Source organism: Pollachius pollachius (genome assembly GCF_949987615.1).
Source record: "Pollachius pollachius genome assembly, chromosome: 15".
In the NCBI taxonomy this organism is placed as follows: Eukaryota; Metazoa; Chordata; class Actinopteri; order Gadiformes; family Gadidae; genus Pollachius; species Pollachius pollachius.
This window is the reverse complement of record NC_136948.1, coordinates 22,349,129-22,375,517: the sequence shown is the minus strand read 5'-3', so window position 1 is coordinate 22,375,517 and position 26,389 is coordinate 22,349,129. Positions and strand designations below refer to the sequence as shown.

The 26,389-nt window shown below is 44.7% G+C and overlaps 1 protein-coding gene across 1 annotated transcript in view; it reads right to left on the bottom strand.

Moving 5' to 3' along the window:
• Nucleotides 1-1,710: 1,710 nt before the first annotated feature.
• Nucleotides 1,711-26,389, bottom strand: part of pals1a (protein associated with LIN7 1, MAGUK p55 family member a) — a 50,060-nt gene continuing 25,381 nt past the window's right edge. Inside the window, exons 4-17 of the mRNA XM_079752505.1 lie at nucleotides 23,394-23,494; nucleotides 21,882-21,989; nucleotides 21,423-21,500; nucleotides 18,664-18,804; nucleotides 18,184-18,345; nucleotides 12,532-12,609; nucleotides 12,242-12,425; nucleotides 10,672-10,743; nucleotides 10,509-10,580; nucleotides 8,276-8,443; nucleotides 8,106-8,195; nucleotides 3,790-3,902; nucleotides 3,576-3,686; nucleotides 1,711-3,397 (exon numbers count right to left, since the gene is read on the bottom strand). Of these exons, the coding sequence (XP_079608631.1) occupies nucleotides 3,221-3,397; nucleotides 3,576-3,686; nucleotides 3,790-3,902; nucleotides 8,106-8,195; nucleotides 8,276-8,443; nucleotides 10,509-10,580; nucleotides 10,672-10,743; nucleotides 12,242-12,425; nucleotides 12,532-12,609; nucleotides 18,184-18,345; nucleotides 18,664-18,804; nucleotides 21,423-21,500; nucleotides 21,882-21,989; nucleotides 23,394-23,494 (1,655 nt within the window). The 3' untranslated portion in view covers nucleotides 1,711-3,220. The remainder of the gene's footprint in view (nucleotides 3,398-3,575; nucleotides 3,687-3,789; nucleotides 3,903-8,105; nucleotides 8,196-8,275; nucleotides 8,444-10,508; nucleotides 10,581-10,671; nucleotides 10,744-12,241; nucleotides 12,426-12,531; nucleotides 12,610-18,183; nucleotides 18,346-18,663; nucleotides 18,805-21,422; nucleotides 21,501-21,881; nucleotides 21,990-23,393; nucleotides 23,495-26,389) is intronic.

Here is a 26,389-nt window from a genome sequence, read left to right as displayed (position 1 = left end):
TGTGTGTGTGTGTGTGTGTGTGTGTGTGTGTGTGTGTGTGTGTGTGTGTGTGTGTGTGTGTGTGTGTGTGTGTGACAAAACCATCAGCTGAACCTCAGGTAAGGCCACATTATTGCAAGATAATTGTATGTTGGTTTTTTCTGTGCCTAACCCTTTCTTTTTTTATTAGTTTACTTTATCAGGACATTCAACCTGTCTCTTTGTTCAGTAATCTACCCCCATTACTTGGGATGAACTAATAAACTGTTTTTATTGGAATTCACGTGTTCGGCCCTATGTTCCCACATTTCTAAGACGTCTTATTTCTAAGATTTTTCTCAAAATTAAACCCTATGGTCCAATATTTCTAGGACATTTTCAAAATTAGGTATGTGTTCCTTATAATTCCCTTCAATTTATGCCCTATCCTCCCTCAAGATTTTTTGGAAGCACTTTATAATGAACGAGTAATTTCTTTCCACATTATTTGGTAAAAAGCATAGCAGACAGGACTGCCCCCCAGGTTTGCCAACTCTCACGCATCTGGCGTGACACTCACGCTTTTAGCATCAATCACACGCACACGCAAGAAATGTCACGCCAAAATAAAATGTCCTCCCGTTAATTTTCTGTTGATGACTAGACCAGATCAGACCACAGCGTATTACTCAAATACTATGTTTACTTGTTGGGAAAACACCATAATATGTCTCCTTTAATGACAGGCGAGGAGTTTAAGGCCCACAGCTGTAACAGCTTTTAACATCTGCTTACAACATTCTCACTGCAGTATTCTCTGATTGTTGTCTGAAAACCTTGCACCTGATACGTCAGCTGCGTGTGAAAAGTTAAGAGAGAGTTCGATAAATAAAGTTTAGGTGGTTCAGATACGTTGACAAGACGTCCCGATTTTGAGTTGCGTGTCCCGACGAAAGCCGGTTGGGACGCTAAAATGTCCCGGTTTCCACCGCCCACTATGAAATGTCTCCTGTTGTCAGCCATAACATAGCCAACGTGGTCTTATAATAGCCCGATAATTTACTCAAACACAACAGGGATGGTCGCAGTGGAATGCTGATGGAAACCAGCGAACGCTGGGCGGAGATGTTCGCGCATTTCGGAAGCAGGGAGATTCCGTACAAAAATCTGTCTAATTGCCAGTTTGCCGTCTGTCCGCCTGGCACAAATGCTCCCGTTGAGCGGATATTTCCCATAATGAACAATACTACTGACGAGAGGAACCGCATGACTGTTCCCACCTTAAAGGCGTTGCTTGTTGCACGGGCCAATTTTGCGAAGCTAGCTCGCTCCTTCAAACCGTCCGCCGCGGGACGAGTGCCGAACCCTTAACTACCAGGCAGGGGTAGAAATCTTGGAAATGTACGAACATGGGGCCTAGTTTCGATACATTCGTAGAAATCTGAGAACATAGGGCCTAATTTTGAGAAAAAAACCGTAGAAATGTGGGATATAGGGCTGTGGGACCATACACGTCGGGAGAGTCCACCTACGGCGTCTCCTTGAAACGGCTTCAGGATTCTGTTTGGCGGTGCTATTGGCTGTATCCATACCTATGCACTCTTTACATGTAGGTCTATCTTTTTTTTTAAGTCATACCTCAGTTTATTTATCAATTAATCATTTGTAATTATTATGTATAATCTACATTGAAAAGACAGTTAACAGCAACAAGACACATTACCCAATTTCCAATAAGTTAATGCAATGAAACAAGGTTTACTAGCGATCATCTATTTATTGTGAATATTCATAGAAAAAAGAATGTGATGTCCAATATACAGGAAGTGATTTGAATATTCTACTTTACATTCAAAACAGCTAAACTCCACTTAGCCCAGCCCCCCTATCTGGACACAAACCAGCCAGTGAGACGGAGCCAGCAATCCATGCATAACACAACTTCATGAATCTATTTATTATTACAAATATATATAAATATATATATAATATATATATAATATATAAATGTTCTACTCAGTGATAACAACAGTGATAAGGTGTCAGATCTACTTCAGGTAATACTTCAACAGAGACAGACGAGGAGACACGCGCCCACATTTCCACAGGACAAACAGACAACTTCCACACAGTGACACATTGATACAAACTCCCAGAATATAGTAAGGATCAAACATTTCAATACTACTACTTCCCACCCAGGGTAAACGTATGCATTTCATAGAGAGGGGTTCGGGGCATGACACGAATGAAGGCAATTAAGAGGAATATTGCAATATAAGACAAACCACTGCTCAGGTCAGGGCGACTGCCATCATGACAAATTAATCTAAATCCTATGGTTATAAATAGATGTGCTGTATCCTGGGTCCTAGACTGAGTTGTGTGTGAACATAAGTGTGTCTGTCCAGGCAAGATGGCAGTGTTGTTTGTGAATTGAGGAAAAAAAGACATTGTAGTGCAAGAGAATGATATCAGGCACGGATGCGTGTTCAGGCTTTATGCAAGTAGTAATAAGGGGTTTGACAAGCATGCCAGCAACATGCCGGCAAACACTGTGTATTCACAGATTAAGCAGCATCTGCTTTCATTCCACAAAACAGACTAAAACAAAAACAAAAAAGTGGTGAGTTAAGAGTTTCACATTTCCTGTGCACTACAGGGCCTCTTTATGGAGAAGACTAACCCAACAATGTGGAATAAATCCAGGTTGCCGTTGTAATTACTAATATTGTTTTAAAAGAAATTGGATTTTACAAAGATTACTTGCGACTTAAGATGTCTGTGAATCTAAAATAGAAAGGTGAAGTGAAGTAACACTAAAGGCATTACATTTTTATCAAATCAATATTTGTGTGCTAACGTGAAAACAGTTATTTCAGAGACGCAAAGTTAAGGATAAGGCCACTCCCTCAGTGGAAATGAGGATCATTTGAGAAAGTATTTCTAGTATGTCCTCAATTTGAAGTGAAAATGCATCACGTCGTTTTCTTTCAAACGGTCAGCATTAGAAACACCCTGTTCGGTTCTTCCTGGGGCAACAAGATAACTAAAGGGGCAGCGTGGCCCTCTGCTGTCGTCTAACATCAGTCTGAGGTCGGTCCTTCTAGCCCTCGTGAAGCAGGCTGCTTCAATGGCCAAGTGCATCTCCGTACAAACCAACTCAAAGAAGTGAGCGAGTCTCCTGATCTAAATAGGACAGCCTGTGTGTGTATTTTATATATATATCTATATATATAGATGCTTGGACAGCAGGAGGAGATCAACGGAGCCAGGAGCAGGGGACCCACTGCGGCTCTGTGTCCAGCTTGTTGATGAGGCGTAGCAGCTCGCTGTAGGCCTTATCCTGGTCTGTGTTGACGATGACCGCGTCAAACAGGTGGCCGCAGCTCTGCTCCATCTCCCGTGCTTTCTCGATCACGATGCGCAGCTCCTCGGGCTGCCGGCCGCACAACACAGACAACGTGTTAAAATGGACGTCTTACACTCACATTTAGATCTGGACATCTTATAATTAGGAGACACTTCATGAGTGGATCAGAGTCTCCTGATACAGGACAGAGCATTTTCTACTAGAGTTGGGGAGGATGAAAATGGCCACACTGACGGACGGCTACCTTGGGGTTCTTGTTTTCCTTGGCCAAGAGGGCCCTCAGTCTCTCTTGTGAAGGTGGGGCAATGAAGATGATGTAGGGCTTCAGGTCTGAACTCCTCAATATCTTCAGAGACTGAGAAAGTAAGAGCAAAAAAAATATATAAACACAAAGTAGTCATAATCAGCCAATGATCGTGATGACATGACCACATGACGTCTTGAACCATCAGACCAACCTGTGTATGCAGACAGAGAAGGCAGATCTTTCCAGTGTTGATGACTTGTCTCACAGAGTCCGAACTGGTCCCATACAAGTTCTTCTCAAACTCGCCAGATTCTATCAGTTTACCTGGAATTCAGGAGGTTATTGAAATCGTTATAAGGTATGAGCTATTGTCCAAAAACATCTTCCTTCTTTTCATTCTACTCTATCTGAACACTGGGGATAAGTATGTGGTGTATGACTAAATGACAGCGATGATGGAATGGCTGATCCACCATGGGACGGATCCAGTGATTGAACTCACCCTCCTGGCGCTAGAATCAAACTCAAAGACAGTATTGACACAGAGAGAGGAGGATGTGTTGTTGGAACGATTTCATTTTAAACTGGTCTTTACCTTATGGGATCTAATCGTAACGAGTGGATTTAGAGGAACACTAATATTTGACAGTGTTTGGGTGTTGGTGAGGATCAACAGTTAACCGAAATGATTACACGTACCAAGGCAGGACTCTTGTACACGTAGATAAACATGGCAAAATTAGGTCAACTGAGTGCAGTGCAGCTGTGGTGCAGCTCTCTCACCAGGTCAACTGAGCCCTGGTGAGAGAGCTGCACCACTGAGCCCTGGTGAGAGAGCTGCACCACTGAGCCCTGGTGAGAGAGCTGCACCACTGAGCCCTGGTGAGAGAGCTGCACCACTGAGCCCTGGTGAGAGAGCTGCACCACTGAGCCCTGGTGAGAGAGCTGCACCACTGAGCCCTGGTGAGAGAGCTGCACCACTGAGCCCTGGTGAGAGAGCTGCACCACTGAGCCCTGGTGAGAGAGCTGCACCACTGAGCCCTGGTGAGAGAGCTGCACCACTGAGCCCTGGTGAGAGAGCTGCACCCCTTAGCCCTGGTGAGAGAGCTGGACTACGCCTGGTGAGTAGCACAATAATATGCTTCTCCAGCACTCTTTATTTCCTATAGTCAGAGGGCATTTGTACTCAAAGTGCGAATGAGTCACGTTGAATGAGTCAACCCCTATAGGTTAAGATCTGCATTACACTTAAGGGCAAATACTGTAATTGACATTGACGTCATAAATTGGATATTGATGCAAAACTTTATCCACGTGTTAAAGGTGACCTATTATACCACCAGGCGTGAGCGAGATTAGTCGTAACAAGCCGTTTCAAAAATCTGCTTCTTCCGACATCACAAAGTAGGCGTGTCCACCTAGATGTGCGATGGACAGAGTGTAATTGATTGAATATTGATAGATTTAGATTTCCACATAAATCTGCCATTATTTTATGCTATCAAAAATATTGACTAAATTTAAGATCTGAGAAGTCCATAGATCATTTGTAGCAAATTGTGTTTAATGTTAAGCTTTGGAACTGAAGAAGAACCTTTTAAAGATTTTTGAAAATTGTTGCTGTACAGATAAAAACAGACGAACATTATTGATCCAAGAAGGGACATTTTTCAAAAAGTTTTTATAACATTAAAGGAGACAAATTATGTTTTCCCAACAAGTAAACATAGTATCTGTGTTCCAGAAAACATTTTTTTGAAGCTGTAAAGAAATTCTCACATACCGCTATTCCTCTCTGAATCAGCCCCTTCAGAATGCGCTGTTTCTGGTGTCTGTAGCTTTAATGCAAATGAGCTGCTGCCCATTGACCAATGAGCTGCTGCCCATTGACCAATGAGCTGTCAGACTGAACCACAGCATGGAGGAGAACGGATTGTTGCCGTTTGCGGACTCCCGGAGCTCTATATCTATATAATATAATATTATATATGAGTATTTATATAGTATTATATCTAATATCACGGATGATATTATGAATCATAAAGAATGCGTTTGACGTCTCTGGTACTTCCACAACAAGTAAAGACTTGTAGTGCGGGTTATCTCAGCCATGGTTGAGAAGAATTGGGGGAAAGGAACTTTGGCCTTCAAAGTTTGCATGCGTGTGGGAGCACCAGAGATCCAAAACAAAACCCCTAATTCCAAGGAAAAGTGTTTTCATAATATGTCACCTTTAAGCAATCAAGGCGGTGGGGCTAATCGTTTGACTTCGACCACAAATAAGCGAATTGACATCAGAGAGACCTAGAGAGCACTTCTGGTAAAAAAAGTATGGTGGAGGAATTTCATTTTTACCATTCCACCGCTGCGATTTGGGCGTTCTCATATAAAAACAAGGATTTCAAGCAATCACACAAGGTATTCTCAGCCAACGCACAGCAGAGGCCAGCGACTGCCATTTCAAAGCGATTCGTGGGGCCGGATCATGAATCCTTCACTCCATTATGGTTCCAAGATACAAACACGTTCAGCATGCAAAATAAGGCGTGAAAACCAAGTTTCTTTGAATCCATCGGGGGAGCCATGCTGATCGTTTTATTTTGCCCCCCTGGAAATTTCGGCAATAAACTTTTTGGTGAATGTTTTTAACATTCCGCTGGGATATGTGCTCTCTAAAGTAAAAATCAGAATCCTGACAATAATATGTTATCTAATAATAATTCTTCTAATAATATATGTTAAAAAATACACTGAATACCCAATAGGAAGAATCCTGTCAATAACAACTTCAGTGAAACTGTGAATACCTAAAAATAATTCCTACAATAACAATAGGTATCCAAAGTTGCAGTGAATACCTATATAAATAGACAAAATTAAGATTCTGAGAAAAAAAAGTAATCTCCATCACAAACGGGAAATAAGGGCCCTTGAGTAGAGTAGAAAACCGTCTGCGATGGGTTTTGATTCAGCGCGTGATCTTCGATTGGTCCCTCATTTAAACAAGCAGGGACTGGCCGTCTTCTTTAGAATTTAAAAAGTGTTCAGTTAGAATGAGCCAAACAATTCGGTCCTTTATTGAGTGTGTTACCGGGCAGGTTTAGGAGGTGTTTATCTTTAGGTCCTTTATTGAGTGTGTTACCGGGCAGGTTTAGGAGGTGTGTTCGTCTTTAGGTATTTTATTGAGTGTGTTACCGGGCAGGTTTAGGAGGTGTGTTCATCTTTAGGTCCTTTATTGAGTGTGTTACCGGGCAGGTTTAGGAGGTGTGTTCATCTTTAGGTATTTTATTGAGTGTGTTACCGGGCAGGTTTAGGAGGTGTGTTCATCTTTAGGTCCTTTATTGAGTGTGTTACCGGGCAGGTTTAGGAGGTGTGTTCATCTTTAGGTATTTAATTGAGTGTGTTACCGGGCAGGTTTAGGAGGTGTGTTCATCTTTAGGTATTTTATTGAGTGTGTTACCGGGCAGGTTTAGGAGGTGTGTTCATCTTTAGGTATTTTATTGAGTGTGTTACCGGGCAGGTTTAGGAGGTGTTCATCTTTAGGTCCTTTATTGAGTGTGTTACCGGGCAGGTTTAGGAGGTGTGTTCATCTTTAGGTATTTAATTGAGTGTGTTACCGGGCAGGTTTAGGAGGTGTGTTCATCTTTAGGTATTTAATTGAGTGTGTTACCGGGCAGGTTTAGGAGGTGTGTTCATCTTTAGGTATTTAATTGAGTGTGTTACCGGGCAGGTTTAGGAGGTGTGTTCATCTTTAGGTATTTAATTGAGTGTGTTACCGGACAGGCTCAAGAGGAGTGTTCATCTTTAGGAGAAGAAGCTTCAACTGATTATGATGTTGTGAAAACAGCTAATTAAAACGGTACCCTGGCCCCTAATAGAATGTATTCCCTGAGAAAAGGTATGGTGGAAGCTGATTACGAATTGGTCCACAAAGAAACAGAAGAAAAGGAGAGCCCCGGCCACTGTTCTACTTTACCCCGTTCCCCGGAGGTAAGGCACGTACGACCTAACCCTGCACATACACCGTACTACGCTTCTGATCTGCCCAAGTGGTTTTATTGTAAGAAGGGAAGCCATATAGGTCCCAATGAAGGCCCAGATTAAACCGGTGACCCTCGTGTCAATTGTTGTTCATGAAAGAAAACCCTTGATTTGCAGTGTGCCCTGTAGTGCGCCGTGGTTGAGCAGGAGTAATTCCACACTAGAGGGTTGTGGGACGGCAGTAGTGGAACTGAACTTGGATGGCGTGTCTAATGATGGAGATCATTGGTATCCTGGACAACGGCAAAAGCTTAGTTTTTTCTTTTTTGAAGTCGCGCCTACATCATACGCTACCCCAGCGCTCTTTATTGTCCCTACCTCTCTCCTCACGTCAAACAGGACACGTATATCATGCGGGATCTTACTCTGCGGTCAGTGTGTAACAAAATTTACATTGAAAATAATAGCTTGAGATTTTTGACAAAGATTACTACTATGAGTTCGACCAATGAGATTATTATTATCTAAATTGCATACTGCCCTTACCGGCGGCTAATTCCGCTTCAAATGCCTGACGAGACACAAAATGGTAGTCTCGCGCACCCGACTCTCCATCGCGACGACTCCTTGTAGTGTCTGGAACATACAAAACAAAATGGCAATTTATTTTGACATCATCAGTTAAAGCTTGAAAAGAATCTGGTTGTTTTTCTTACGAGGGACAGCCCCAGCGAAGCGCTCTGGTTGGCTGTTGACCAGTCTCTGCTTAAGCTCCGCCTGGCCACAGCTCAGTGGACCAATCAGTGCAATCGGCCGCTTCCTGTTGGCTGGTTGATGGTACAGGGCCATTTCCTCATAGGTGAGAATTTCTTCAATGTCATTATCTAAAATGTAACAAAAATGTAATTTAAAATCCAAACAAAAACAAAGTAAGGCACAGAAATTAAAGGAAGGAATATAAAGAAGTAGAATTAAAGCAGACCCGGGAGAGCTACCCATGTGCTGTTCCCATTCAGAACCCTCAACCATGCCAAGTTAAGGCCAATTTCCACCAGAACCGTCACGACAGTAAAACGGTCCCCGAAGACAAGAGAAACAATTATAGTCAATGTAGGCTATTCCACTGGATACGGTAGCGGCACGGAACCGTCCCAAAACCGGCACTTTGTTTACGATACTTATTTTTACAATTCATACATTCTTATAATCATGCACGTCTTGAACCATCAGCCGGAACAAGTCTGGACCGCTTCTAGCGGGGATTGCAGTACGAACAAAGCCGCTTCGCTGCCGTGACGGCTCTGGTGGAAATTGGCCTTTAGCCTCTAGATATTATGCTGGAAAAGGCACCTCTGAACAACGTTCAGCCGGCCAATCAGGGAACCCTAGTTTACATAGATGATGACACCAGTGCCCTGTACTACGAACCTTGCTGAACACACCCAGGCTTTCTTGGGAAAGCCTGGGTCGACAAGAGGCGCAACTCGCAATCAGAGTTAAATGCTACTATGAAGCTCACTTAGGATTCGATTAGTCGAGCCAGGTTTTCCGCTTTAGGTTCAATCACGTGAAAGGGGCGTTTATCGTGTCATTTTACTCAACTTACTTTACAAACTGGATAGCCCAAGCAGTTTATATAAATGCGTATAAGTGAAAAGATTCTGCATGTTGTCTATAAAATAACTATGCCAAATTCAGAATTGTTCGCCATTAAACCCAATAGAATGATGATTTCAAAATGCATAATTAACGTCCAACCTGCCTTATTCTATAATTTAGGGAATTCACTTTAAATACACCCTATGTAAGAAATGTATTGCATATGTTTTCAACCGCTGAAAGGTAGCAGTGGTGGCGTAGTGGATTAGTATAAGACCCGAACGCCAACGACCGGGGTTCAAATCTCGCCGGTCTATCATCATGCCTTTTACCCCCCATATATGTGGTGCCAGCACGGCCTTGAAAATATGGGTTCAAGTTCGAAATAAGCACAAAAATATAATTCCATAACCTTTAGTGAATAAGTATTCCATATGCATGAGAATTAGGACTTTTTAAGCTTCACATATATGCGTCACTTGGGAGTCGAAGCCCCCCTCGCAGAAATTCAAGATTGACTACCTCCACACACGCATTGTCTACATAAGGTCCAACAAGGACGATCAAATAGCAAATACGCTCTAATGAGAACCTGTCTCTCTCATAAAGAATATTCTCAGGCAACGCCAAGGGATCGGTCCCGAAAGAGCCTCTATCGGAGAGACCCCTGTACGATACGGGATCCGAGGTCCACGGGACCAGCCACAAATAGTGACAACATTGTCAGAGGAGGCGCTAGGAAGCTGACTTAGCTGAAAACCTGCTCCCGACCAGGTTTGGTTGAGAGCATAAGTCACCATGGTGATACAGCAACGCTAAACAAGATCAACTTTCGTGTCCCAGCTAACCCAGGCTTTGAGCGCAACGTACCTCGCTAACCCACTAATCGAGGTTCGTAGTACAGGCCACAGGCCATGCCATTTTACATTTCTACAATAACTCTTATTTGAAGACAAGTTTGCTAATGGGAGTACGGCCCTCTTGATGGGAGTGGCTGAAGCTAATCCAATCAGCTGGATCGAAGAGGCTGAAGCTAATCCAATCAGCTGGATCGAAGAGGCAGAAGCTAATCCAATCAGATGGATCGAAGAGGCAGAAGATAATCCAATCAGCTGGATAGGAGTGGCTGAAGCTAATCCAATCAGCTGGATAGGAGTGGCTGAAACTAATCCAATCAGCTGGATAGGATGTGAGGACAGGATGTGAATTGTATTCCCATTTTCCCCTTCAATTAGCTTTGACTATTTATATGTTTGGGTTACTTGCAGCTATGAGCTAGTTGAAATGTTGCACATGACAACTTTAGAAACAAGGAACAAGAAATGCCACACAAGGAGCCAGCAGACATACCTTCGTTCTTGTGGGCATTGTAAAGCAGCTTCTTCCTCTTCCTCTTGTTCTTTTTTGCACACCAGAGCTTTCCTATAGGATCCCAAAATGGATTACATACTTACTTCATTCATTATATCTATTAGTATTATTATCAGTTGAATGGTTTGTCTTTAAAACTCACCAGACTTCTCTGGTTCTTTGTCCTCCTCAATAGTCTGCTTCATTGCCTCTCTCTGCTGCTGAAAACTTTTGCCTACATCAACGGAAAAGCAAAACCATACAGTCACATTGTTGTGTTGGTGAACGCAGACAACAAAGAGACAAATGGTGCTTACAGATACAGAAACACATTTGGTACATACTACAAAGTACATACTTTGGTACATACCACGTTTAGCAGGAAACTGGGGCCTTTTACAGTTTTTCTCAGTCGCTTTGGTACATTTCTCAGATCAGAATTGAAATTCTCAAAACTACCCGTTTAATCTTCACATCATTGTGTCACTTGTGCACATCAAAAAAACAGTTTCTCATTGCTTTGAACAAGTTGCAAATGCTTTGGTCCATTCATGCAAATGATTATGTACAATTCTCTGCTCTTTCCTACATTATCAATTGCTTATGTCATGTTGATCAAAATGTATTGAAATGGGTCTCTATTGAATACTCTGACCCCCACAACATTTAGGCATTAGTTCATTGCATAAGTCTTTACATGCAAAATGGTTGAACAAGTTGTCATAATATGTCAAGCATATTTCTATACATTTCCATTAAACTTTTTTTCTAAATCTGCCCTGAATTGGTAAATTGCTACCAGGTGAATCTTGACTTTCTTACATTGTCTGACAATGGAAGGACAAGGAATTGGACGGGGTCAAAAGCCAGAGAGAAGAAGAAGAGGAAGAGGAGTGAGGCTGCCTGAGAATTTGTGGCCCAACAGACAGGAACGTCAGGAGGTGTAGGAAGACTGCACTGTAATTCCTACAGCAATGCATGTACAGTTTACCCTAAGGAGATTTTCCTATGTTCACATTTCTAGTAACGACATGGTCTGTCAACAAATTACAGTACCAACAGTCAAAGTGTAAATGTGAATCTTGTCCAATCAATGCAATCTGAATCTTGCAATCAATCTCCCACATACACTAAGGTGTAACTTACAATTTACAATAATTGTCTTCAAAACTTTAGCCATAGTTTACATCAGAACATCCCTCCAGAGTACACTGTTATATTGACAACATGACTACGAAATTTGACTGTCTTATCCGTACACAATGACACAAGGACTTGTCATTCTGATGGCACTGACATGTTTATTGACACAGATATTTACTTTTGAGAAACACACTAAGGATTTTGAGCAGGCGACTGGCTTTTGCAGGTAATCCATGGTGATTTGCTATTTGTACGAATTGTTTTGAGAAATGCACTTACTTTTTTGCAAATTTCAATTCTGATCTGAGAAATGTACTTAAGCGACTGAGAAAAACTGTAATAAGGTGTGTAAAAGAAAGCTCAACAGTACAAAGTCTAATTTTGCTTTTCCACGCTACAGGACAGTATAATGCTAATGATAAAATAAAACAAACACTGCTCCCTCTTCAACATATTTCCATATTGCACTATTGCCTTCCATAATGCCCTGGTTGATGCCTCTAAATGGTATTCTCTTCTTTGATGGCACAGTTTAAGGTCAGCTAAATGACCCCAGATTTGGCGTTCTGATTGTAGGGGCGTGGCCTTACCGGGGACAAGTCCGGCCAGGGGCTGGTTCTCCTCGTCTCCATCACGGTACGCCTGCCACCAGTTGGGATCCGTCTGACTGATGATGTGGAGGATGTCTCCCTTCTGGAAGGAAAGTCCAAGCTCTCTGCAGGGTACGTAGGGGTCATCTGAGGGGTCGTAATCAAAATGGGCCTTCACGTGAATCTGGGCAAAGGGATATAAGAGGGATGGTTATATAGATGTGGCCACCGATTTAAAGACATTTCAGGCCACCGATTTAAAGACATTTCAGAGCCGGTTGTAAACTCACCACTGTCTCCTTGATGGGAGGGGGTTTACCTTCTGTGCTGGGAATCAGCACAAAGGTCAGGATGCCGTGCATGTCAGCCTGTGAGACACACGGGACAGTATTCAAATGTACCCTGGATCTTCAAAACCAACCTGACTGAACACCTGAAGTCAACCAATTATTATTCTACAGACAATATTTTGTCTGCAGAACAAAGGCTTACAAGTTGCTTTCAAAATGTCTGATTGAAACTATCGTATAATGTGAATGAGACCACTATCAAAGACTGTTCGTAGGTAGTGGTTCAAAATGTTCCAAAGTCGTGAACGTCGGGTCGTGATAAAAAAACTCTCTCCCCTTCCTTTCTTCAAAGTACGACGCCATTGCTTCTTTCTGATACATGGAGTTGGGGACTTTTGCTTACGTGAAGATAAATCTAAGATACATGTTTGTATGTCAAAAAATGTATGACATTTTATTATACTGCTTCGTCAGCTATGTCCTTCCTTCTCTGCATTAAGCTAACATCATAGTAGTGTAGGGTACGAACCACCCCATTGTCCACCAACATTTCAAGGGCAACATATGTAACTAGAAATGTGTGCAAGAAAATGTGTGTGGTTCTGCCAACTCGTGTGTGTAATATTCAGTGAGCATGCTGACGTGCTAATAATAGCAAGGCTAATGAGCGAGCACGCCGAGTTTCAAGTCCCTGGGCCGCTTTGAAGCAGAAATGAGATTGCTTGAACAATGATTGTTTTTTTTTTGGTTGTGAGTTATTATAATAATAATAATAATAAATATAGCTGCGAGCAGCAATGTGGGGGTCAAGCAGAATGGAACACAATAAACTAATTTTGCTGGACAGACGTCATCGGTTAGGTGGCTACATGATGATATTGGGTCATAAGACTATGAGCAAAGTTGTAATGCCATAACCACGAGATGATGAGAACAGGCTTACTTCCTGCTTGGCGGCTTTACCGTCAAGTTTGATTGGCTGTCACGGCCAAACGGTTTTGAATCTGAGAAAGCTGTTTTGCACATTTGTTCAGCTTGGTCCGAAGATCATATATGGCAAGTTTCATAATGATTGGACATAATTTGTGTCCTGTGCATATTTACTATTGATTTTGACAATTTTCAACATGGCGGCCAAATTCTGATGTTGCCATTGGAAATATTTTATTAGCTACATGGGGTGGTTTGATAGTATCACCAGACATTGGAAATTTGTTTGAAATATACTCATGTGAAGAGAGAGGAGTTAAAACACATCTTCGTTAATTACAGCGCCCCCTAGAGGTCGACGGTCACTAAATTAATTAAGTCTCCATGATGATGTCATGGGTCTATGTACCAAGTTTGGTCATGATATGTCAAAGGGCTGCTGAGATATTGGCTTACTTCCTGTTTGGCAGCTTTGCGTCGAATTTGATTGGCTGTCCAGGCCAAACGCTTTTGAATTTGATAAATCAGTCCAATATGTTTTATCAAGCATGGCCTGATGATCATGTCTGCCAAGATTTGCGATGATTGGACAAAATTTGTGATAGTAGATGCATTTTGAAGGTTTTTGAAATAAACCAAGATGGCGGTTTATGTCTGTGAATATTGGACGAATGGGTCAAAAGTTATAAACATGAATGCATGTCCAACTTTGACCTGTTGGTGGCGCTAGAGCTCATGGGATAGCGACCCCAAATTTGCTTCATGGGATCATGTAACTGTCCTGAATCTGTGCCAAATTTCACAAATTTTGACCAAGGCATTCTATGGGCTGCCATAGACTCCCATGGAGGTAAAATAATAATAATAATAATAATAATAATAATAATAATAATAATAATAATAATAATAATAATAATAATAATAGGAATTCATATTAAAACAATAGGTTGTCTCGCAGCTTCGCTTCTTGACCCCCAATAAATTGATTTTCTATAGCGCCTTTCAGGATACTCAAGGTCGCTTCACAAGAGTGCGAGGTGAGGGTGTGTGTTTAGCTGAGTGAGAGTGCAAAATGCGCAAGGCGCTGGGTGGGGTCATGAGTTAGAGGCCATAGGCCTCAGAGAAAAGGGGTGCTTTCGTGTACTTTTTGGAAGTGTCCATGGAAGGGGCACAGCGGATGTTGGGAGGGAGCTGGTTCCACAGAGTGGGGGCGGACACGCAAAAGGCCCTGTCCCCAGAGGGCTCGAGTCTCGTGCGGGGAATTGCCAGCCGGTCCTTGTCAGAGGACCTGAGGGACCGCAGGGGGCTGTAGGGGTGGAGGAGGTCAGACGGGTGATGGAGTGATGGAGCAGCCATCCACTTCCAGGAGAAGATATAAACATATCATTTATATATATTTATTGGGTTGTTTAATGTTTAGTGTGATGCATTTATTTTCATGCAAATGGTCAGTCAACGTGTACCCTGGCTGGGAGAAGCTGCCATTTTAAGGGTTCTCATCCATGATTTTCCCCTGTTGAAAATACAACCAGAATAAACAGCTGGCTGCCAATGGTTTCATCGTCTCATTCACGATGCAACGAGAGACAGAGAGTACCCAACCGCTACATATAGTTGAGTGTCATCAGCATAGCAGTGGAAACTGAGACTGTGGTGACGAATAATTCGGCCAAGGGGAGCATGTATCTGGTGAAGAGGAGAGGGCCGAGCACAGATCCCTGCGGTACGTCATGATTGACTGGAGCCAGGGTGGAGTTGGCATCTTTCAGGGTGACATATTGTTAGCGGTTGGAAAGGTAGGACTGAAACCAGGGGAGAGCTGAGCCCCTGAGGCCGATGAGCTGAGAGAGACGGGTAAGGAGGATGGAATGGGACACTTTGTCAAAGGCTGCAGAGAGATCGAGGATGAGAATGGAGATGAGGCCATTGTCGGCGGCAGTGAGAAGGTCGTTGGTGATTTAAATGAGGGCGGTCTCAGTACTGTGTCGAATTCTGAAGCCTGATTGGAGGGGTTCAAAGAGCTCATGGTGGGACATGTGATGTTGGAGCTGGGAAGCCACTGCTCTTTCCAGGATTTTACTTAGAAAAGGAAGGTTGGAGATCAGACGATAGTTGTTTGGGTCGTCAGGGTCCAGACCAGGCCTTTTCAGGGTGGGAATAACTGCTGCTATTTTGAAGCCTGAACGCACCTTACCAGAGTCCAGCGAGCAGTTGATGATGGTGGCAATTCAGGGACAGATGACAGGGAGGCAGGTCTTCACCAAGGTGGTAGGCATAGGATCCAGCTTGCTGGAAGAGGTCTTAGCTTTGGACACCAAGTCAAGCACCTGGTCAGAGTCCAGTGTGGTGAAAGAGGAGAAACAGCACTGCAGAGGACAGGGAGTAGGGGCTTCGGCACCAGGATGGGGGGGGAGTAGAAGAGGGTGGCGTAGAGTGATGCAGAAGGTGCTTGTGAATGGATTCCACTTTGTTTTGGAAGAAATCCAAGAACCTGGAGCACAGGTCTACGGCGTCAGTGGGTTGGGGAGCATCGGGTGGGCGCATGAGTCTGTTGATGGTTTTGAAAAGCTTTTTGGGGTGGTTTTGTTGGTTATTAATAAGCATGGAGTAGTAGAGTGTCTTTGCCTTAGCCAGAGCCTCCTTGTAGTCCCTGATATGGTCTTTGTAGGCCTCATGGTGTACGGTGAGGCCAGATGTCCTAAAGCGCCTCTCAAGCCGGCGGCCAGCTGCCTTCCTGAGGCGGAGCTCAGGAGTAAACCAGGGAGCGGGGCGTGGGAAGGAGACCAGTCAGGTTATGGGAGGGGCGACTGAGTCCACGCTGAGGGAGAGAGCAGTATTGTAATGTTCCACCAGGACATCCACGGAGGTGTTAGGAGGGGTGGCCAGGTGGGTCGCTAGGGTGGAAGACAACAGGGATGCGCACACCTGTTTGGTTTTCCGGAATGTGATGGTTTGTTTACTGGGCTGACTGGGTAGGGGCACAGGAACAGAGAATGAGATAGCAAGATGGTCAGATATAGGAAGGTCATCACACTGGAGATGACAGGGGGTGAGCCCTTTGGTATGAGTTGGACCAAGCACATGTTGGGCAATACCACAACAGTCCAATAGTGACATAAAATCAGAAGCAAAGGGGCAGTTAAGCGAGTCTACATAGATGTTAAAGTCACCCAACCGAATGGTGGATGGGTACAAAGGGCAGATGGTGGCGAGCAACCCAGAAAACTCTGACAAGAAGCGGGTGGAGGCTTTAGGGGGCCGGTAGATGAGCAGAACTTGAAGCTGTGTAGCACCTGTCAGTGCGAAATGGAGACACTCAAATCAAGTGGAGCTAACTGGGAATTCTTTGACCTGTAAATTAGATCTGTGAATGACAGCTAGCCCACCACCACGGCCGAGGCTACAGGGTTTTTGAATGTACACATAGTCTGGGGGAGTGGCTTGGTTGAGGGTCACAAAGTCCTGCCGGACATAGGAAGTCAAGCTTTTCATCCAAAATAATATCAGAAATGAGTAGGGCTTCGTTATTTAGTGAGCGAGTGTTCAGTAACATGACCGTGGCACATCGCCCCCTGTGGCTTAAGAGGTCCTTTTCTTTCTGGAGGCCTGGTTACGAGCGGTTTATATTAGTTTACCCACTTAAACAACCATTCCAAAGGCCAACAACTCAGGGTTGAAGTAAGCGTTTTTTCCCAAATAGACTTGCAATATAAAAACTAACCAACAGTGGGTATTTGAAATTGACCCAGTGACGTAATTTTGTTAGCTATCAAACACCTTTCACTTTCCCTAAGGGGGGTGGGGGTTGTCTTGATTAGGCCTCTGGAGTTCTCTGAAGCGGACTTGTGATGAGTTGAACACTGGAAGCTAATTGGCATAATATTATTTTGGTCATTTTGGTTTACAGTTTGGGGTTTTCCAAAACTTTCATGGTACAGCGAAATCTATCCCGAAGGACATTATGGGTCCTTCGTAAAAGTTGGAGTAGATAATTACGAAAAATAGGGAAGAAGAGAAAGGAAAATAATAAGACACAAGGTAACAATAGTGTGGCTTGCTTTGCAACCACACTAATAAACCATTATGAAAATTAACCATTAACAGGTCAGTGCTTTATGTGATAATAACCCAGCCTTCTCACCAGTATACCATACTAACAAACCATTATGAACATTAACCATTAACAGGTCAGTGCTTTATGTGATAATAAGCCAGCCTTCTCACCAGTATACCACACTAATAAACCATTATGGACATTAACCACTAACAGGTCAGTGCTTTATGTGATAATAACCCAGCCTTCTCACCAGTATACCACACTAATAAACCATTATGAACATTAACCATTAACAGGTCAGTGCTTTATGTGATAATAAGCCAGCCTTCTCACCAGTATACCACACTAATAAACCATTATGAACATTAACCACTAACAGGTCAGTGCTTTATGTGATAATAAGCCAGCCTTCTCACCAGTATACCACACTAATAAACCATTATGAACATTAACCACTAACAGGTCAGTGCTTTATGTGATAATAAGCCAGCCTTCTCACCAGTATACCACACTAATAAACCATTATGAACATTAACCACTAACAGGTCAGTGCTTTATGTGATAATAAGCCAGCCTTCTCACCAGTATACCACACTAATAAACCATTATGGACATTAACCACTAACAGGTCAGTGCTTTATGTGGTAATAAGCCAGCCTTCTCACCAGTATATCAAACACCTGGTTCACGTCCTTCCCTCGGATCTCCACCCCGTTGATCTCCAGGATCTCGTCGCCCACGGACAGCAGGCCACTGCGCTCTGCCGCTCCTCCGCGCACCACACGGCTGATCACCACACTGTCCATGTCGTTACGCACCGTGGCACCCTGGGAGTCACAACACAAACAACCATTCTGAAACAACAGACCAGCTTGTTTTTATGTTAAAACATGATATTATACAATATTTGTATTTTGTGCCATACATATGAATTATGTATTTAACTTCAATTTTTTAAAATGATCCAGCCAGCCAAAGAGTGAGTGTGAGCCAGTGACCAACAAACCTACTGGAGCCTTGCCCAAATGCTATGTGTCAGAATTGATTTCCGAAGGCTTTCCACATAGCAGCCATCAGCTCTGCGTATTGCCATTGTATCAAAGTGTGTTGAAGGCTCAGCAGCCTCGACCCTCACACATTCTTACCAGTGGTATGTCCCTGGCCTTCTCAATGCGCACTATCTTCACTGTCTCCCCGCCCCACTGGGCCAGAGTTTCCCCTGCAGGGGACACCGGCTCCAGCTGCATTTCCCTCTCTGCCACGCCGTCATGAGCCAGGAGCAGAGCCTGCACATACAAGCACACAATACACTTTGAACGGAACAGTGTTTGAGTTCATGGGTCTAGTATAGTGTGTGTGTGTGTGGTTGTGTGTGTGAGAGAGAGTGTGTGAGTGCTTGAGTGAGTTAGTGAGTGAGTGAGTGAGTGAGTGTCAGTGGGTGAGTGAGTGAGTGAGTGAGTGAGTGTCAGTGAGTGTCAGTGAGTGTCAGTGAGTGAGTTAGTGAGTGCTTGAGTGAGTGAGTGAGTGTCAGTGAGTGAGTGAGTGAGTGTCAGTGAGTGAGTGTCAGTGATTGAGTGAGTGAGTATCAGTGAGTGAGTGAGTGAGTGAGTGAGTGAGTGAGTGAGTGAGTGCTTGAGTGAGTGAGTGAGTGAGTGAGTGAGTGAGTGTCAGTGAGTGTCAGTGAGTGTCAGTGAGTGAGTTAGTGAGTGCTTGAGTGCTTGAGTGAGTGAGTGAGTGCTTGAGTGAGTGAGTGAGTGTCAGTGAGTGAGTGAGTGAGTGTCAGTGAGTGAGTGAGTGAGTGAGTGTCAGTGAGTGAGTGAGTGAGTGAGTGTCAGTGAGTGAGTGAGTGAGTGTCAGTGAGTGAGTGAGTGAGTGAGTGTCAGTGATTGAGTGAGTGAGTATCAGTGAGTGAGTGAGTGAGTGTCAGTGAGTGAGTGAGTGAGTATCAGTGAGTGAGTGAGTGAGTGAGTGAGTGAGTGATTGAGTGCTTGAGTGAGTGAGTGAGTGAGTGTCAGTGAGTGTCAGTGAGTGTCAGTGAGTGAGTGAGTGAGTGTCAGTGAGTGAGTGAGTGCTTGAGTGAGTGAGTGAGTGAGTGAGTGAGTGTCAGTGAGTGAGTGAGTGAGTGTCAGTGAGTGAGTGAGTGAGTGAGTGAGTGTCTGAGTGTCAGTGAGTGTCAGTGAGTGTCAGTGAGTGAGTGAGTGAGTGTCAGTGAGTGAGTGAGTGTCAGTGAGTGAGTGAGTGAGTGAGTGAGTGAGTGTCAGTGAGTGTCAGTGAGTGAGTGTCAGTGAGTGAGTGAGTGAGTATCAGTGAGTGAGTGAGTGAGTGAGTGAGTGAGTGAGTGAGTGAGTGAGTGTCAGTGAGTGTCAGTGAGTGAGTGTCAGTGAGTGTCAGTGAGTGAGTGAGTGAGTGCTTGAGTGAGTGAGTGAGTGTCAGTGAGTGTCAGTGAGTGAGTGAGTGAGTGTCAGTGAGTGAGTGAGTGAGTGTCAGTGAGTGTCAGTGAGTGAGTGAGTGAGCGTCAGTGAGTGTCAGTGAGTGAGTGAGTGAGTGTCAGTGAGTGTCAGTGAGTGAGTGAGTGAGTGAGTGAGTGTCAGTGAGTGAGTGAGTGAGTGAGTGTCAGTGAGTGAGTGAGTGTCAGTGAGTGAGTGAGTGAGTGTCAGTGAGTGTCAGTGAGTGTCAGTGAGTGAGTTAGTGAGTGAGTGCTTGAGTGCTTGAGTGAGTGAGTGAGTGAGTGAGTGTCAGTGAGTGAGTGAGTGAGAATCAGTGAGTGAGTGAGTGAGTGAGTGAGTGAGTGAGTGAGTGCTTGAGTGAGTGAGTGAGTGAGTGAGTGAGTGCTTGAGTGAGTGAGTGAGTGTCAGTGAGTGTCAGTGAGTGTCAGTGAGTGAGTGTCAGTGAGTGTCAGTGAGTGTCAGTGAGTGAGTGAGTGAGTGTCAGTGAGTGAGTGAGTGAGTGTCAGTGAGTGAGTGAGTGAGTGTCAGTGAGTGTCAGTGAGTGTCAGTGAGTGAGTGAGTGAGTGTCAGTGAGTGAGTGAGTGAGTGTCAGTGAGTGAGTGAGTGAGTGTCAGTGAGTGTCAGTGAGTGAGTGAGTGAGTGTCAGTGAGTGAGTGAGTGAGTGAGTGAGTGTCAGTGAGTGTCAGTGAGTGTCAGTGAGTGAGTGAGTGAGTGTCAGTGAGTGAGTGAGTGAGTGAGTGTCAGTGAGTGAGTGAGTGAGTGAGTGTCAGTGAGTGAGTAAGTGAGTGTCAGTGAGTGTCAGTGAGTGTCAGTGAGTGAGTGTCAGTGAGTGTCAGTGAGTGAGTGTCAGTGAGTGTCAGTGAGTGTCAGTGAGTGAGTGAGTGAGTGTCAGTGAGTGTCAGTGAGTGTCAGTGAGTGTCAGTGAGTGAGTGAGTGAGTGTCAGTGAGTGTCAGTGAGTGTCAGTGAGTGAGTGAGTGAGTGTCAGTGAGTGAGTGAGTGAGTGTCAGTGAGTGAGTGAGTGAGTGAGTGAGTGTCAGTGAGTGTCAGTGAGTGAGTGAGTGAGTGTCAGTGAGTGTCAGTGAGTGTCAGTGAGTGTCAGTGAGTGAGTGAGTGAGTGAGTGAGTGTCAGTGAGTGAGTGAGTGTCAGTGAGTGAGTGAGTGAGTGAGTGAGTGAGTGTCAGTGAGTGAGTAAGTGAGTGTCAGTGAGTGTCAGTGAGTGAGTGTCAGTGAGTGTCAGTGAGTGAGTGTCAGTGAGTGTCAGTGAGTGAGTGTCAGTGAGTGTCAGTGAGTGTCAGTGAGTGTCAGTGAGTGAGTGAGTGAGTGTCAGTGAGTGTCAGTGAGTGTCAGTGAGTGTCAGTGAGTGAGTGAGTGAGTGTCAGTGAGTGTCAGTGAGTGTCAGTGAGTGAGTGAGTGAGTGCTTGAGTGAGTGTCAGTGGGTGAGTGAGTGAGTATTTACCTGCACACGTGTGTCAGACAGTAGACTCTGCAGCTCTAAGCCATCTTTATTCTGACTGGACTGGACCAAACCCTCCACCTGTTACCAACGGAGACAAACCGTAGACAATAACAGAATACACAGAAAGACACTTACCTTTAGGCTGGTGCCGTAAGTCTGGGATTCTTATTTACCCTACAGCTACAAAGTAGGTTGTAAAGTGCATTTAATTGTCTATGTATGTCTGTACACTTAAATGGATAATTGTTTTGAGCACTCGAGACAATGAAGGGATATTAACCCCCCAAATTACAGTAAGTTTAGATTATTTTTTACTTTTGTATAATATTTACAAAAAAAATAATAATTCTGAGGTGGTACGTGTAATAAAGAGAACCACTGCTCTCAACTATTTCCATTCTTAGTAACAATAGCAAGAGAAGCAAAGTTCTTGCGTGTGCATGAGGAAGTGATTGTTACCTCCATGGTCAGCTGCAGCGCTTGGTGTGTGTGTGGGTATGGCGGGGAGGCCCGGTGCATGCTGTTGGCCACAGCATTGTGGATCCTGAGCGCAGACTGGAAGTCAGCCTGGACATGGAGATGGGTGTCAAAAGAATCAACATTCTTTAAGCACTAAAGCCCAACTCTGAGGTACAGGGTAACGTAGTGGTTAACATCACAGGTGGTAACCATGTCTACCAGACTAGTGGATCACTAAAGACCCAGGAGAACAAAGGTCTACCAGACTAGTGGATCACTAAAGACCCAGGAGAACAAAGGTCTACCAGACTAGTGGATCACTAAAGACCCAGGAGAACAAAGGTCTACCAGACTAGTGGATCACTAAAGACCCAGGAGAACAAAGGTCTACCAGACTAGTGGATCACTAAAGACCCAGGAGAACAAAGGTCTACCAGACTAGTGGATCACTAAAGACCCAGGAGAACAAAGGTCTACCAGACTAGTGGATCACTAAAGACCCAGGAGAACAAAGGTCTACCAGACTAGTGGATCACTAAAGACCCAGGAGAACAAAGGTCTACCAGACTAGTGGATCACTAAAGACCCAGGAGAACAAAGGTCTACCAGACTAGTGGATCACTAAAGACCCAGGAGAACAAAGGTCTACCAGACTAGTGGATCACTAAAGACCCAGGAGAACAAAGGTCTACCAGACTAGTGGATCACTAAAGACCCAGGAGAACAAAGGTCTACCAGACTAGTGGATCACTAAAGACCCAGGAGAACAAAGGTCTACCAGACTAGTGGATCACTAAAGACCCAGGAGAACAAAGGTCTACCAGACTAGTGGATCACTAAAGACCCAGGAGAACAAAGGTCTACCAGACTAGTGGATCACTAAAGACCCAGGAGAACAAAGGTCTACCAGACTAGTGGATCACTAAAGACCCAGGAGAACAAAGGTCTACCAGACTAGTGGATCACTAAAGACCCAGGAGAACAAAGGTCTACCAGACTAGTGGATCACTAAAGACCCAGGAGAACAAAGGTCTACCAGACTAGTGGATCACTAAAGACCCAGGAGAACAAAGGTCTACCAGACTAGTGGATCACTAAAGACCCAGGAGAACAAAGGTCTACCAGACTAGTGGATCACTAAAGACCCAGGAGAACAAAGGTCTACCAGACTAGTGGATCACTAAAGACCCAGGAGAACAAAGGTCTACCAGACTAGTGGATCACTAAAGACCCAGGAGAACAAAGGTCTACCAGACTAGTGGATCACTAAAGACCCAGGAGAACAAAGGTCTACCAGACTAGTGGATCACTAAAGACCCAGGAGAACAAAGGTCTACCAGACTAGTGGATCACTAAAGACCCAGGAGAACAAAGGTCTACCAGACTAGTGGATCACTAAAGACCCAGGAGAACAAAGGTCTACCAGACTAGTGGACCACTAAAGGGTTCACGAGCCGGTTCACCAGCTCATTGTAATAACAACGTGGTAATAAGCAAGCCTCTTCACATTACCTTCTGGAGCAGTGAGAGCACAAGCTCCACGTCTCTCTGACTCTGGGGGTCAGACAGGCAGCCCTTCACCTGCTTGAGGGACTGAAGCAGTTCCTCCAGCTCTGGAAAATACAGACAAGACAATTAGAGAGGCAAAGAGAAATCAAACCATATGAAGAAATAGTTCAGTACGACGTAGGGGTGTGAAGATGAGGCCTCACATAATCAATTTAAAAACCTATACCCAAGCAATTTCTCAGAGGTATTTGTGAAACATCGATATGGTTGAGGTTTTTAACTGCGTATGGTTCGGTGTAAGAACACTTTGTCACAGGTCACCTTGTGTTCAGTAATACAATCAAGGAAAATCTTACAGAACTTTTTTTTAGTTGCGAAAGACAACGGCAGCCGCAGGAGGAACAATGTGTTCCCTACTGATTGCAACTACATCTTCGAAAGGCATCGATGTGTATTTGTTTCATGGTGATCCCAAACAGTTTAAATTAATTGGACTGCAGAAAGCCCTTTCCTGAATACTTTTTTCGCTCTTGATCTCACCTTTATTTTACTTTCTTTTTCCATACATTGCCTTCATCTTTACCATCAATGTCCCCTGTTTTCCACTGTGTCTTAAACCTAACTTCCATGCAACCATTTCTGCAAAACTACTGGAAGAGGAAATGTGTATTTTATGGACACATTCAGGCTTGAAATAGATATATTCAAAAACATATCCAGGTTATCTCTAGACTAAATTGGTCACAGTGCACTGTACAGGGCTGCCACAAAGAAATCTTTGCATTGAGAAAATCTTCTGCAATAGCAACTATGCGATACAGATATGTGAGAGAGAGCCACTTGTTAGAGTGAGGTGAATGGATGACACAGCACTATTCCATGCAATTAAAAACCTTGTCCCTGCCTATGAAGAATCCATAACTTCCAACTCCAAATCCCACAATTCAAAGCGAAAAATCCCTATAGACATTATGAAACAGGATTTATACTTTGTTGATCGCCAATTTGAATAACGAGAAGATGAAGCTGTATTTTCATTAAACCAAAACCCAGAATGTGCCCGCGAATAAGACTGACTCAAACAAAGGGCGTAAATGTACAGTTTTCGCGCAGAGTGGAAAAGGAATTTTCCTTGCTCACGTTTGAAAGCTAACTAGCTTGCTTCCTGCACTTGGCTGAAATACTTGAGATGCCAGTCTCAAGCAATGCAACCCTAGCCAAGCAGACGCCAAATGGTTGCACTCTTCTAAGAGGACCAGGAGGCCAGTGTGTCAGAACTCTGACACACAAAATCATATTATTACTGTGATGGTTTACATTATTATATACTTTAGTGCTGTCAAGTGATTAAAATATTTAATCGCGATTAATGTCAGTTAACTCACACATTTTTTTCTATTCTAAATTTCCCTTGATTTCGTGCTGCTAGCCTTCTAGTGAGATCAGAGAGTGTTGAGAAGGACAGTAATAAAATATTTGGTAAAATGGATATAAGAAGAGAGACCCGTAGTGAATTCAACCCGGTCCACTTGACATCGGGTAGGTGCATGACAGTGGTAGGCCTACCGTAAAACTTCAATAGCCCAGGCTTTTATTTGTTTCAATCACTGAACTTTCGAACAAAACTCTTGCTCAGCAAAGATGGGAAATACTATAAAATGTATTATTTAAACCAGTATGAATATACGGTACGTAGGCCTATACACATTACCAGGCTATTGAATAATGCCTACACACACACACACACACACACACACACACACGGTGGCGGAGTGGTAATCGGGAGAGTCGGGAGAATTCCCGGTGGGCCGTTAACGCTTTGGGGCCGCCGGGCTGATCACTGCGGGATAACAATATTGCGTTTATAAAAGTTCCTTGCAGCGCCGTCCGGCAGCCTAAGCTGTGCGCCCGCAACCTCTTACTCACACTGTCTAGGGTTAGGGGGAGGAGCCAGGGCCTTACCCAACACTGTCTAGGGTTAGGGGGAGGAGCCAGGGCCTTACCCAACACTGACTAGGGTTAGGGGGAGGAGCCAGGGCCTTACCCAACACTGACTAGGGTTAGGGGGAGGAGCCAGGGCCTTACCCAACACTGACTAGGGTTAGGGGGAGGAGCAAGGGCCTTACCCAACACTGACTAGGGTTAGGGGGAGGAGCCAGGGCCTTACCCAACACTGACTAGGGTTAGGGGGAGGAGCCAGGGCCTTACCCAACACTGTGTAGGGTTAGGGGGAGGAGCCAGGGCCTTACCCAACACTGACTAGGGTTAGGGGGAGGAGCCAGGGCCTTACCCAACACTGACTAGGGTTAGGGGGAGGAGCCAGGGCCTTACCCCAACACTGACTAGGGTTAGGGGGAGGAGCCAGGGCCTTACCCAACACTGACTAGGGTTAGGGGGAGGAGCCAGGGCCTTACCCAACACTGACTAGGGTTAGGGGGAGGAGCCAGGGCCTTACCCAACACTGACTAGGGTTAGGGGGAGGAGCCAGGGCCTTACCCAACACTGTCTAGGGTTAGGGGGAGGAGCCAGGGCCTTACCCAACACTGACTAGGGTTAGGGGGAGGAGCCAGGGCCTTACCCAACACTGACTAGGGTTAGGGGGAGGAGCCAGGGCCTTACCCAACACTGACTAGGGTTAGGGGGAGGAGCCAGGGCCTTACCCAACACTGACTAGGGTTAGGGGGAGGAGCCAGGGCCTTACCCAACACTGACTAGGGTTAGGGGGAGGAGCCAGGGCCTTACCCAACACTGACTAGGGTTAGGGGGAGGAGCCAGGGCCTTACCCAACACTGTCTAGGGTTAGGGGGAGGAGCCAGGGCCTTACCCAACACTGACTAGGGTTAGGGGGAGGAGCCAGGGCCTTACCCAACACTGACTAGGGTTAGGGGGAGGAGCCAGGGCCTTACCCAACACTGTGTAGGGTTAGGGGGAGGAGCCAGGGCCTTACCCAACACTGACTAGGGTTAGGGGGAGGAGCCAGGGCCTTACCCAACACTGAC